This window comes from Vicugna pacos, chromosome 3, assembly GCF_048564905.1.
Source record: "Vicugna pacos chromosome 3, VicPac4, whole genome shotgun sequence".
NCBI classification, from domain to species: domain Eukaryota; kingdom Metazoa; phylum Chordata; class Mammalia; order Artiodactyla; family Camelidae; genus Vicugna; species Vicugna pacos.
In genome coordinates, this window is record NC_132989.1 from 21,794,569 (window position 1) to 21,809,299 (window position 14,731).

The 14,731-nt window shown below is 35.3% G+C and overlaps 2 protein-coding genes across 23 annotated transcripts in view; both read right to left on the reverse strand.

Moving 5' to 3' along the window:
• Positions 1–14,731, reverse strand: part of LOC102540146 (protocadherin gamma-C3) — a 175,754-nt gene that overhangs the window by 35,756 nt on the left and 125,267 nt on the right. The gene's annotated exons all lie outside the window — the stretch shown is intronic.
• Positions 13,977–14,436, reverse strand: LOC102535903 (large ribosomal subunit protein eL30). The gene is given in 1 exon segment (XM_015252631.3): positions 13,977–14,436. A coding segment is annotated over 1 exon segment (348 nt). The 5' UTR covers positions 14,367–14,436; the 3' UTR covers positions 13,977–14,018.

The following is a 14,731-nucleotide window of genomic DNA, read 5'->3' on the forward strand; positions in this document are numbered from 1 at the left end:
TTTAAAATAGCCAAGACATGGAAACAACCCACATGTCCATCAACAGATAACTGGAGAAACAAGATGTGGTATATGTGTGTGTGTGTGTATATATATATATACACACACACACACATATACATACAATGGAATACTACTCAGCCATAAAAAGAATAAAATAATGCCATTTGCAGCAACACGGATAGACCCGAAGATCATCATTCTAAGTGAAGTGGGCCAGAAAGAGAAAGAAAAATGCCATATGATATCCCTTATATGTGGACTTAAAAAAAGAATTGAGGAATGGCAAAATTGGACTCAGCTGTGAGAATGTGAGAAAGTTTTCTGTGATGAGATGAGGGTAACAGCTAACAAACAGATGCACCAGAGGAAAAGGATTGGGGTAGGGATAAAGTGGGAGTTTGGGATTTGCGGATACTAAGTACTATGCATAAGATAGATAAACAGCAAGTTCTTACTGTACAGCACAGGGAACTATATTCAATACCTTGTAATAGCCTATAATTAGAAAGAATATGAAAAGGAATATGTAGACATTTATGTATAATTGAATCACTATGCTGTACACCAAAAATTAACACAACATTGTAAACTGACCATACTTCAATAAAAAACAAACCAACAGTAAGGCCCATAGTTTTCCTAAGACGGCTTCATAAGCCAGCAAAACCCTTCTTGGAGCCACTGTCTACAGTAGCTAGAGCGATCTTCTTAATTTTAATTGGATCTTCAGCTCAAAACTCCTCAGTAGCATCTCACCACCCTTGAAATAAAATACGAAATCCTTGCATAGTATTCAAGTTCTCATGTATTCCATTACACAGCTTTCAGTGTGGTCATCAATCAAGCTCTTTTGTGCTGCAGGGCCTTCAGAGGCTGTTCTGTTCCTCCTCTAGGAGAGCTTCTTCCCCTCCCTTCCCTTTGCTATGTTAATTTCCACAAATATTTCAAGTCCCAGTTTACAAGTTATTTCCTAACAGAGGTCTTCTTTTTGGCCCCAGTGAAAACCAGGATCCTTTGTTATGCTCCGTCAGAGAACCTTTTATTTTCCTTTGTTGAACTTAGCACAACTTAAAATTTTATAGTTATATTTTGTTTAAGCATAATGCCCGACTCTCCCACTGAAAAAAAAAGCTGCAGGAAGACAGGCCACGCCTGTTCTGACGATCATTTGTATCTTCAGTGTCTAGCACAGTAGGTACTTAATACTTATTTTTTTCCCAGCTTTATGGAAGTATAATTGATAAATAAAATTATATAATTTAACATATACAACATGATGATTTAATGCATGTATATACTGTGAGATGATCAGTGCAATATGGTTAACATCCATCACCTCACCTAATTGCCATTTCTTAATGTATGTGGTAAGAACACTTAGGATCTACCCTCTTAACAAATTTAGTTACACTACAATCTTAGTAACTATAGTCACCTTGGTGTACAGCACATTCCAGAACTTATTCATTTTATAACCAAAAGTTGATACCCTTTGGCCAGCATCTCCCCATACTTAATGCTTATTAATATAGCAATCTCTATGCTAATGGCGTAGTAAGCATAAAATGCACTAAGGACTATATGTATTCATTTTGTGCATCCATTTTCCCTAATAGTAAGCATTTTTAGAAGATACATTCACTCTTTTAAGCTACCAATGGGCCTAATGAAACTATTCCTTAACCTAATGATTTGAAAGAGAAAATACAGTTTGCCAAAGAGCCAAGTAAGGTGTGATAGTATAACTCACATTGGACACACAATTAAAAAAAAAATGAAAAAACCAAGTAGTATAACTTGCTGTCACCTATATCCAGGGGAAATGGAAGCACCAGTGCACAGGAGCAATACAATTTTCCAGTCTCTTTTTTCTTTCCTCTGTTTTATAATTCCAAGAGAGCCTCTGATCAGTGAGATGCAGCACACATAATTTTAAAATAGAAAGCGAATTTATTACAGTGGTCAAGAGTGAGGTCTTAAGGTAAAAAAGACCTGAGTTCCAATGCTGGATATTACACTTAGTAGCTATATAACCATGAAGCTTTTATTTTTAACTTATTTTCTTTACCTGTAAAATGGGAATATTAGTACTCCTTAACATAATCATGGAATCTTAATCTTTCGTTTTAATCTTTTCACATCTTTGTATTTACCATACAGTTCACCTAGACAATCAAAGACTTGGAGCAATTTTATGCAGTTACACAACCAATACCACAATCCAGTTTTAGAATAATCCTATCACCCCTGCAGAATTCCTTCCTGCCTGTCTGCAACCAATTCTTGCTCCTACTCCCAGCTTCAGGCAACCACTGATGTACTTTCTCTATAATTTTGCTTTTTCTAGAAATTTCACAAAAAGGGAATTTTAAAACACATAGCCTTTTCCATCTGGCTTCTTTCACTTAGCATGTCAAACCCAGCTCTTAACCACACCTTCCAATCTGTTCTTTCTCCAACATTCTTCATCTAACAATGGGCACATCTAAGTCCAGTAAAAAATTCTCAGGTCATTCTTAACATCTTTTTCTACATCCCCACACTGAATTCACTATCAGTTCATGTCAATGCTACTATCTCCAAAATTTATTTTTGAATCTATCAATTACTTTCCTATTGCCACCACCTGAGACAAAGCCACATTAAATACTGTTGTAGTGTCCTATCTGATCTTCTTACTTCCTCTTTTGCTTTCTCTAAACCCTATTTCACATGTAGAAACCAAATAATCCTTAAAAAAGTAAATTAAATTATATGCTCTCTTTGTGAAATACAGTGCTTAGTACCAGGACTGGCTACACAATTTGCGGGACCAGTGCAAAATGAAAACAGGGAGCTCCTTGTTTAAAAATTACTACAATTTTAAGATGATGACAGCAGAGCATTAACCCAAATGCAGGGCCCCTCTAAAAATGGGGGTCAGTATGATGGCACAGGTCACATGCTCATGCAGCCAGCTTTCCTTGGCACAGAGAGGCTCTCCATAAGTATTACCTATTATTTTTAAAATATTAGGTAATTATCTAATAGTATTTATTAGAGTCATTAATATCAGAAAATCTTACTCATGATACTATTAAATTACTGAATTCAAGGCAAAACTTATATGTATCATCCCCTAAAAATCGAAATATTCTCTAATAATCTTTGAATTCAATCTAATTTGCTTATTTGAGAAACATCCTAAGGTCAAATTAAGGGCTCATTCAAGGAGAAATGGCATTAAAAACAGATAATCAATAGATCAACCAAACATGTATCACAATTCAGACAGAATTTGGTGAAAGCTGAAAGGTTTATCCTTAATATTATGTGTAATTTACCTGAAGTTTATGTGAAAAATACTTTGCATACTTTGATTTAAAAAGATATTCTGTGAATTATGAAATTATCTCATTAAAATATTTTAGAACTACCATCAGTGATTTAAACATGCTATTCTATTCTAGTCTTTATCACACTAGTACTCTCTTATTGTTTATTATACCACAAACTTAAATATACCAGAAAACTATCCATAAAAAGTGCTAAATTTGTCCACATGAAAATTCCCTAAAAGACCTAAAGTCTCCTTAGAGAGATGGAATTAGTTTAATTTTTACCCATCATGCTATTATTATACTGGTATCTAAATTATTATCAGTTCTTACCAAATGGGTAGCCTTATATGGCTGGGTTGTTTATTTTTTCTAAAAAAAAAATCAATTCCCTTCAATATATGATGATAACTTTGAGAAAAAAGTGTGACTTTTTGATCTTTAAAATCTTCTGGCAATACAGGAGGTTTTTTTTAAATTGTGAATCACTATACTGTACATCTGTAATTTGTACATTATAACTTATATATTATACATTATATAATATTGTGCATCAACTATACTTTAGTTTTAAAAATAAAATAAAAATTTTAAAAAGAGAAAGGGCAAATACAAAAATACGTATGAAAACACAACATAAAATAACATGACAGAATTGAAATCAAATATAACTGTCATCTCAATATATGTAAGTAGGTTTAACTCATCTATTTTTAAAACGGTTTTCAAAATAGGTTGCGAAGTCCAGTCCAACTCTAGGCTGTATACATCTAAGATAAAATAATGCAGAAAGATTAATAGTGAAAGGATGGGCGAAGAAAAGCATACAAGAATATATAAATATTAAAAATCTTAATATCTGACAACATGGAATTCGGGACAAAAAGCTTCAAACAAGATACAGAGAAGTACTTATTAATGCCAAAGGCTACAATTCACCATGAAAATTTAAGTTATGAATATCTATGTACCAAAATATATAACAGTTCACATACTAGAGCTATAGAGATACAAGGAGATTTAAACAAAGACACCCTGTGGCAAGGCCCAGCTGTAAGGCCACACAAGAACACAGGCCTGGAAATACACTAAATGTAGCCAATACTCAATTCACCAATCACTTGGTTTACTGCACACAATTAGCATACAGCACAGGTTAGTCAAAGACGTAAAAATAGAAAAGGGGTAGCGAACCACCTCAAGGGGAAGTCCCAGGAGGCATCTCAGCAGTGCCCCCCTGTCCCCTCGAGTGGTCTCTGCTCAGACAGTCTCCAGCAGTGTCAGTCTGGAACAGCTCTCAGCAGTGTGGAGTTGGCTGCTCCAGCAAGAAGTCTTCAAGTCGCCCAACTCAATGGTCTTATTTTAAGGACTCCACCAATATAGGGCATAATGGTTACACCCCAGGGGGCCTTGTCTCTACTGGTTGTACCAGTGAAGTCTTTCGACAGATGTTACCAAACAAGTTCCTCACCTAAAGTAACACTTAATTTTTTACACTAAGATATTCACACATCTACAACAGATATTCAAAACAACTAATGTGGAAGCTCACACTGGCCACTGTGACTCCATTTTGAACTGCTAAACATAGCTTAAATTCTATGAGTTCCTAACACAGTGAGTAGGAATCACAACGCAAAAGACACCACATCATAACACACACTAATAATAAAAGGATTTGATTTCACCTTTCCCAATCCAAAACAGACCAAGTGGTCAAATTAATGAGGATCCAGAAGTCCCAACAATACAATCAAAAAGGTAGATGTCATTGTTATAGATCAGATAATACGAGAACAGAGAACATACTTTCTTCTCAGGTGTGCTCTGGGAAATTCCCGCATACACACAGATTATAAATTAGACCACAAAGCAAACCTCATTAAATTCCCACAGTAAAAATAATATAGATAGCATTCTACAATAACACAATAAACACTGACATTTATAACATTCAGAAAACAAAAAAAAAGCCTTTCTATATGGGTGTGTGTGGGAGGTCTGTATTAAATAATTCCATGATCAAAGGGAAAATAGAAATTCAAAACTGCACAATTTCTAGAAAACAATAATAATTAACATATTACAGAAGAACCTATGTGTATAGCTAAAGTAGTACTCAAAGGAAAATTTATACTCTTAAACAACTACATCAACATAAATGAAAGAACAATAAGTGAAGTAAACAGCTGGCTGGGGTAGTGGGGGAGGGGTTAGAGTACAGCTCAGTGGTGGAATGTGTGCTTAGCACGCATGAGGTCCTGGGTTCAATCCCCAGTACCTCCATAAAAAAAATTAAACAAACCTGATTACCTCTCCTCCACCAAAAAAAAAAAAAAAAGAAAAAAGAAGAGAAAATACTCAGCTGGCTCAAAAAGTGAGAAAAATAATTTTTAAATAAACCAAAGGAGGGGGTGTTGAAGATGGCAGAGTAGTAGGACCATGAGCTCGCCTGTACTCACCACCACAACAAAACCACAACTGACTGCCAAACCACCACTGGAAAAAAAGAAAAAAGAAAAAGACTGGAACCTAGCAAAAAACGTCCTCCCCAAATGGAAACACAAAGAAGGAACCACAATGGGATGGCAGGATGGGCACACTCGTGACATAATCAGGCTCCACAACCCCGGGGTCGGCGACCCACAAGCTGAAGAACAACTAAGTCGCAGAGGCTCTCCTGCAGGAGTGGGGGCCCCAGGTTCCACGCCACGCTCCCTAGCCCGGGGTTCCAGCACTGGGAGGATGAGAAACAAGGACATCTGGCCCTGAAAGCCAGCGGGCTCGACTCCAGGAGCTCTGCGGGACTGGGGGAAACAGAGACCCCATTCTCCCGGAAGCTCACACAGAATCTCCCACGCACCAGGTCCAAGGGCAGAGGCAGCGCCCCACAGGAGCCTGGGCCAGACCCACCCAGTGGTTCCCGAAGTTCTCCTTGGGGGGCAGGGGCAGCGTGGCCAGCCCAGGGGACACAAAAGCTGGTGGCAGACACTCCAGGAGCGTCCATCCACGTGAGCTCTCCTGGAGGCTCCAATATAGGAGTTTTGTACATGATAAAGATGGGATCTCAAATTACTGAGACAAAGATGAAGTTTTTAGTAAATGATACTGGGACAACTGGATAGCCACTTAGGAAAAGTGGTAAAATTAATTCTATATGTCAGCACACACAAGAATAAAGTTCATATAGGTCAGGGATCTAAATCTAAAGCTGAAACACCACACAAGTACTAGAAGAAAACTATGATAATTGTTTCTATACCTGAGTGTAGGGCAAGGCTTTCTATTACTCAAAACCTAAATGTAATACAAGAAAAGACTGAATCATTTGATTATATGAAGAGAAAAATGAAGGGGAAAAAAGACTGCATTTTGCAAGCATACCAAAAAAAGTTGAAAATACATAACTTACTGGGAGAAAATACTTGCAACTTTTATCTTGGAAAAAGGGCTAATATCTCTTAAGTGTACAAATAACTTTTTAAAATTTTAGATTTTCTGAGTGTTTTGTCCTAATAGAAAAATAAATATAAAACATGAACAAAATTTTTAAAAGAGATAGACTGGCTCTTAAACATTTGAAGAGGTATTTAACTTCAATAGTAATGAGAGAAATTCTAATAAAACTACTTTGAGATTTAAAAAAACTGATCAGATTGGCAAAAAATTAAAAAGCTTGACAACATACCCTGCAGATGAGGCTATAGGAAAATAAGCATTCTCACCTATTGGAATGAAAAATAGTACAACCTATATGGAAGGAATTAGTTCTATCTAACAGAACTACATAGGCGTTTACCCAATGACTTAGCAATTTCACTTTTGGAAATGTACCCTAAATAGACACCTCTAAAATTATGAAAATACATATGCACTAGGTTATTCATTACAGCATTATTGGTAACATCAAAAGTATTGGAAACTATCTCAATGGAAAACTATAGCTGGTTAAATAGACTATAATATATACACATACAATGAAGTTTTATGAAACTATAAAAAGAAAAGATCTTTGTAAATTGATATAGAATGATTTTGAAGATATATTGTTAGTGCAAAAGGCAAAGTGAAAATTTTTTTCTTGACAATGTGGAACTAACCATTGATGAAACTATATGGAAAAATATTTTTTAAACATTGGCTCAAAAGAAGTGTAAGATAGAGAAGGGAAGCAATGGGTTGAGCCCTAGGATCTCTGGGGTTTTTTTCCCTAGAGGCAATTTTCAGAGAAAAAAAGACTGAAAAAAATAAACAGAGTTTCAGCAACTCTGTGGGAAAAATATCAAGCGGTCTAACATAAGTGAAATTGGAGTTCTATACGTGTGTGAGAGAAAGAGAGCGTGCGTGCATGTGTGTGTGAGAGAGAGAGAGAGGAACAGAGGGAGAGAAACAGTATCTGAATAAGTAAAATCCAAAACTTTCTAAATTTAAAGAAAATTATAGACCCACACAATTAAGAAGCTGAAGCATCTTATACCCCAAGTAGGATTAAACACACCATAAAGAAAGTGCACCGTAAGGAAACACACAGGAAAGAGAAACACACCAAGGTCCATCATCATCATTTCTGAAAACCATTGATAAACAGAAAAATTTAGAAGCAGTAAGAGGAAAATAAATATTAAGAGGAAAATAAATATTAAATAGAGGGGAACAAAGATAAGAAACATTCTACACTTCTCAGAAATAATGCAAGGCAGAAGAGAGGAACAGTATCTTTAAAGTGCCAAAAGCAAAAACAAAAAACAAAAAAACTGGCAACCTAGAATTCTGTATCTATCAAAGGTAACTTTCAGAAATGAAGGTGAAATCAAGATTTTCTTTTCAGATAAAAACCAAGAAAATTTGCAACCAGTAGATCTATGCTGCCAGAAACATTAAAGGAAGCTCTTTAGTCTAAAGGAAAAGTGACACCAGACGGAAACTTGTGTCTATGTAAAGAATCAGTGACAGAAATGATAAAAATGATATTAAAGACTTCTCTTCTCACTTTTTAATTTCTTTAAAAGACAACTGATTATTCAAAGCAAAAACAGTAACAACATATTGTGGAGCTTAAAATATTGCAGTAGTAAAATGTGTGGCAACAATGGCATAAAAAAACAAAGGAGAGAAATTGAAGTATACTATTATAGGGAACTTACATTATATGTGAAGTAGTGTAATATTATTTGAGTTCTATTACTTTTATGGTTATAAGTTAAAGATGCATAGTATAAGCTGTAAAACAACCATTTAAAGAGGATATCTAATAAACTATTATCGGAGACAAAATGGAATACTGAACAATACTCAATCTAAAAGAATGCAGGAGGATCTCTGGTCAAGATGGCGGAGTAGTAGGACCATGAGCTCCCCTCTCCTTGCAATTACAACAAAACCACAATTGACCTCTAAACAACCGTGAAAAAAAAAAAAAAGACTGGAACCTAGCAAAAAAGATCTTCAACTGGAAACAAAGAGGGAACCACAGCAGGATGTGTAGGAGGGGTTTGCTTGCAATATAATTATTCTTCAGCTTGTATGGGGTCTGATTAAGTCACAGAGGATCTCTCATAGGAGTGAGAATTCTAAGCCCCACATCAGGCTCCCCAGCCCAGGGTTCTGGCATTGAGGGGAGGAGACCCCAGGACATCTGGTTTTGAAGGCCAGTGGGGCTTGGCTCCAGGAACCCCACAAGACTGGGGGAATTAGAGACTTCACTCTCTTGAGAAGCATATGCAGACTCTCACATGTGCCAGGTCCAAGGGCAGAGGCACTGGTTTTGTGGGAAACTGGGCCACACCTACCCACTGGTTTTGGAGGGGCTCCTAGGGAGGTAGGGAATGGCTGCAGCTCACTCAGGGGACAGACATTCCTAGTGTTTATCTACATGAGCTTTCCTGGAGGCTGACAACTTGATTGGATCATTAGCACCAAGCCTAACCCCACCTAACAGCCTGCAGGCTTAAGAGCTGGGAAGCCTCAGGCAAACAACATACTGGGTGGGAACACCATCCAGTACGATAGCAGGAAAATCTCCAAACACTTGGAAATAAAACACAGTTCTAAATAATCCATAGGTTAAAGAGTAAGTCTCAAAGGAAATTTTAAAATATATTGAAATGAATGAAAATTAAAATACAACATATCAAAATTTATGGGCTGCAACTAAAGCATTCCTGAGAGGGAAATGTATAGCACTAAAGATAAAATTCTCAAATCAAACTATAATCTTACCCCAACAAACTAGAAAAAGAGCTAAATAAACACAGAGCAAGCAGAAGCAAAGAAATAAATCCAAGATTGTAGATCAATGAAACTGAACTTCTAGGTACATATCTAAGATAAATTAAAACATACATTCATACAAAGACTTGTAGCAAATGTTCACAGCAACATTTTTCACAGTAGACCAAAACTAGAATCAACCCAAATGTCCATCAATGGATGAATGGATAAACAAAGTGTAATATATATTTACAATGAAATACTATTTGACAATGAAAGGAATGAAGTGCTGATAAAAGCTACAATATGGACAAACCTCAAAGTTATACCAACTGAAAGAAGCCAATGCAAAAAAAACTACACATTTTACATGAAATTTCTACAAAGGGAAGAACTATAGAGACTGAAATCAAATCAGTGATTTACTGGGACTCAGAGTGGTAGTGGGAAATTACTGCAAGAGACCACAAAGGAAGTCTTTGCAATAAAAGAAATGTTCTAAAACTGGATAGTGGGGATGGGGATGGTAGCATAAACATACAAAGTACTAAAACTTGTATAACTTGTCACCCTCAAAATGGGTGAAGATTATGATATGTAAATTAGACCTCAATGAAACTGCTTTAAAAGAAACAGAAAAAACCAATGGCACAAAAAGCTAGTTCTTTGAAAACTAGTAAAATTGGTAAACGAACTGACAAACTCTAGCAAGACTGACAAACCAGTATCCACACTGAAACAGGGAGTATCACATCAGACCTCAGCAATATTAAAAGGAACATAAGGGAATATTATTAACAACTGTTTGCACATTAACTTAACAATTTAAATGCAATGGACCAATTGCTCAAAAATAAAAGCTACCACAACTTACCAATGTAAAATGGATAAATTGTCCTGTAGCTAGGAGAAAAGTTGAATTTATAGTTTAAAAAATTCCCCAAAAGAAATCTTTAAGTCCAGATAGTTGCACTTGAGAATTCCAAAATTGTAAAGAAGATTTAACACTGATTCTGCAATTTCTTCCCCCAAATAGAAGAAAACACTTTCCATTTTACTTTATGAATCAAGTATTACCCTGATATTAAAGCCAAAGACAGCACACAAAAAAGAAAACTATAAACCAACATTCCTCATGAATATAGACACAAAAACCCTTAACAAAATATTAGCAAACAGAATTCAGAATATGCAAAAAGAATTACACATCATGACCAACTGGAATTTATTCCAGAGATGCAAGGCTGTTCAATATTTTAAAATTAGTTAATATAATTCACCATAGTACCAAGCTTAAAGAGAAATATCACATGATTGTATACACTGGTGCAGAAAAAGTGTGTGACAATTTATGGGAAAAAAACCCATTTATGAAAAAACCCACCACCCTCAGAAAACAGAGAATAAGGGACACTTCCTCACTTTAATGAAGAGCACCCACAGAAACCTACAAACATTACACTCAATAGTAAAAGACTAAATCTCCCTCCCTAAGACTGCGAACAAACCAAAGATGTCCACTATCACTATTCTTTTTCAGCATAGTACTAGAAGTTGTAGCCAGTGCAACAGGCTAGAAAAAGACCAAAAGACACAGATTGAAACAACGTGATACTGTTTTATTTGCAGATGACATGACTGTCTACATAGACAATCCCAAAGCATCTACAAGAAAACTCGTATAAACATTAAGTGACTTCAGCAAGGTCATGGAATAGAAGATCAACATGTAAAAGTCAACTGTATTTTTATACACTATCAATGAGCATATGGAATTGAAATTAAAACCTAACATCACTTACAATTGCTCAAAAAGTAAAATTCTTAGGTAAAACTCTAACAAAATATGCGCAGAACCAATAGGCTGAAACTTACAAAATGCTGAGGACAGTGATCTAAGAATACCTAAATAAATGGAGAGAAGGAAATATAATATTCATGGATTGAAAACTCAACATAGTCAATGTCAGTTCCCCCCACTTCAGTCTCTAGGTTTGATGTGATTCCTATAAAATATGAGCAAGGTGTTTTTTCTAATATAGACAATCTTATTCTAAAAGTTGTATGTAAAGGCACAGTCCTAGAATAGCTAAAACAACCCTGAAAAAGAAGAAACAGTGAAATGAATTATTCTAATCAATTTTAAGACTTACAAAATAGTTACAGTAATCAAGACAGTGTGGTACTGGAAGAGACACACATACATAGTTCAATAACCAAGAAATAGCCCCACACAAGTAAGGCCAACTAGTTTTTTTTTTTAAGCCAAAAAGATTTATTGGCTAACATAACTGAAATCCAGAAGAAGATGTTGTGCTTAGTGTGATCCAGCACCATTAATATGTCACCAAGTTGATTTCTTTCCTTCTTTCTATTTAACATATAATAGTATTCTTCATGGTGTAGCTTCACACTAAGGCTGCCTGCCTCCTCCTGCGATCTTAACATGGCTACTGTCAACTCCTGCATACTTCCATTTCCTGAGGAATAAAAAGTATCTTTCTTAAATCCCCACCATACTCTTCTCTTCAACTTTGTTAGGCCAACTGATTTTTTGACAAAGGTGCAAAAGTGATTTAATGCAGGAAGGGTAGTCTTTTCAACAAACAGTAGTGAAACCATTGGTCACTCATAGATTAAAAATTGACTCTCAACCTAAGCATCATACCTTACCCAAAAATTAACTCAAAATGGATCATATGTGCCAACATAAAAATTAAAACTATAAAACTTTAAGAAAACAAAGGAGAAAAATCAGGATTTAGGGTATGTGAACACTTCTTAGATATGACACCAAAAGTATGATCCATAAGATAAACTAATAAATTGCACTTCATTGAAATTTTAATGTTTTGCTTTAGGAAGATCCTATTAAGAGGATGAAAAGGCAAGCTATAGACTAGAAGACAGTATTTCCAAACCAATGTCTGACAAAGGACTCATATCTAGAATATATAAAGAACTCTCAAAATTCAACAACAACAAAAAAACAACAGAAGATGGGCAAAACACATAAACAGATTTCTCACTGAAGAAGTGATGGTAAATAAGCATATAAAAAGATTCAATATTATTACCCATCAGATAAATGCAAACTAAAACTACCAAGAGAAACCCTACACCTATCAGCACAGTTAAAACAGAAAATAGTGACCATACCAAATGCTGATAAGAATGAGAAAAGGCATATCTCATAAATTGCTGTTGGGAATGTAAAATGGTACAATCCTCTGGAAAACAGTTTGGTAGTTTGTTACAAAACTAAACATACATTTACCATCTGATATAGCCATTGCAATCCTGGGCATATATGCCAGAGAAATGTAAACTTATGTCACAAAAACTTATATACAATGTTCATAGCAGCTTTATTTGTAATAGCTCCAAACTGGAAGCAACTCAAATGTCTTCCAAGAGGTAAATGGCTAAACTATGGTATATCCATATAATGGGACACTCCTACGTGATAAAAAGAAACAAACTCAATATCTGCAACTATAACTTTGGTGGTTCTCAAGGGCATAATGCTAGGTGAACAAAAAATCTCAAAAACATTATATACTGTATCCTACCATTTATATAACATTTTACAAATGACAAAATTATAGGAATGGTAAACAGATTAGTGGTCACCAGGGATTAGGGCAATATGAGCGTTCTTTGTGGTGATGGAACATTTCTGTATTTGATTGTGGTGCTGGTGGTGGTTATACCAATCTACACACATTATAAAGTTAGAGAACTATTCATAGACACACGAAAATGGATGCATATAAAAACCGTTGAAATTTGAATAAGGTCTGTAGATTGTAGCAATGTTAATTTCCTGATTTTGATAAACTACAGTAAAGTAAGATATTACTGTTTGGGGAAGTCAAGTGATGGATACCTGGGACCTCTCTGTACTATTTTTGCAACTTTCTGTGAATAGAAATTTAAATAAAAGTTAAATAAAAGTTTAAAAAACTGTATGGACTTAATAATACAGCTTAATATATGAAAAAATGTATGATACAAAAACTGATATACCTGAAAGGGGAAGGAAAAACCTATACTTACAGTTGAAGATTTTAATTCTCTGTCAATGATTGATAGAATGAGTAGACACAAAATCAGTAAGAATACAGAAGGCTGAACAACACTATCAACCAACTTGATCTAGTTGACACAATTGTAAGGAACAAAAATCACTAATAGCAGAATGTATTTTTAGGTGTGCAAGAACCATTAACCAAGATGGACTATAGCCTGTGCCATAAAACAAATTTTAATAAATTTAAAAGAGTAGAAATCACGCAATGTTATTGGGTCATAATAAATTAGAAATTGCTGACAAAACATATTTGGGTAATCCTCAAATATTTGGAAATTAAATAACATTCTTTTATGTAAACTATGAGTCAAAGAATAAATTATAAGGTGTATTAGAAAACATTTTTTTTTAAATCAAGCTCTGATGTATTTTATTAAAGAAAAACTGTGCACAATTTACTTTTCACCAGTCTGTTCTGGCATGCTCCTAATAATATCAAAATCACCTGGATCAATGATAGCCAGTGTGCATACTCTGTATTATTTTCCACAGGCTGTGCCCAGTTCAATATTATTTCCACTGTAGTGATGGACACCAGTTTTGGCCAACATGGCGTAATACTCTATTTCAGATTTCCTTAAAGCTGGGCAGTTGTTGGCAAGGATAACCAGTTTCGCTTTGCCTTGTCTGATCATTTTCAGAGTCTGCTTGTACCCCAGCACGTACTTTCCACTTTTCATAACAAGTTGGAGTCTAGAGTTGATCGACTCCAGCGACTTTTTCGTCTTCTTTGCGGCCACCATCTTCCTGCCTTAGGTGCGGGACGAGTCCCAACCAAGAGCAGCCACCAAGATGGCCGGGGAACAAGAAAGGTGAAAACATTTTTAACTTTAGTGGAAACATAACATCCAAAATTAGTTGGATGCAGCTAAAGGTCAGAAAATTTAAATACTCACTAGAAAAAAATGTAAAGTCAATGATCATACCTACAATCTTAAGCAGTTAGAAAAAAAAGAGTATATTAAACCTAAAACTGGTAGAAGGAAGGAAAAATAGAGTGGAAATTAATGAAATAGGCAAACAGAAAAATCAGTGAAATCAAAAACTATCCCCTTAGTAACAAAATGAAGCAAAGAAATTGTAAGAAAGTTTATTACAGACCAATATA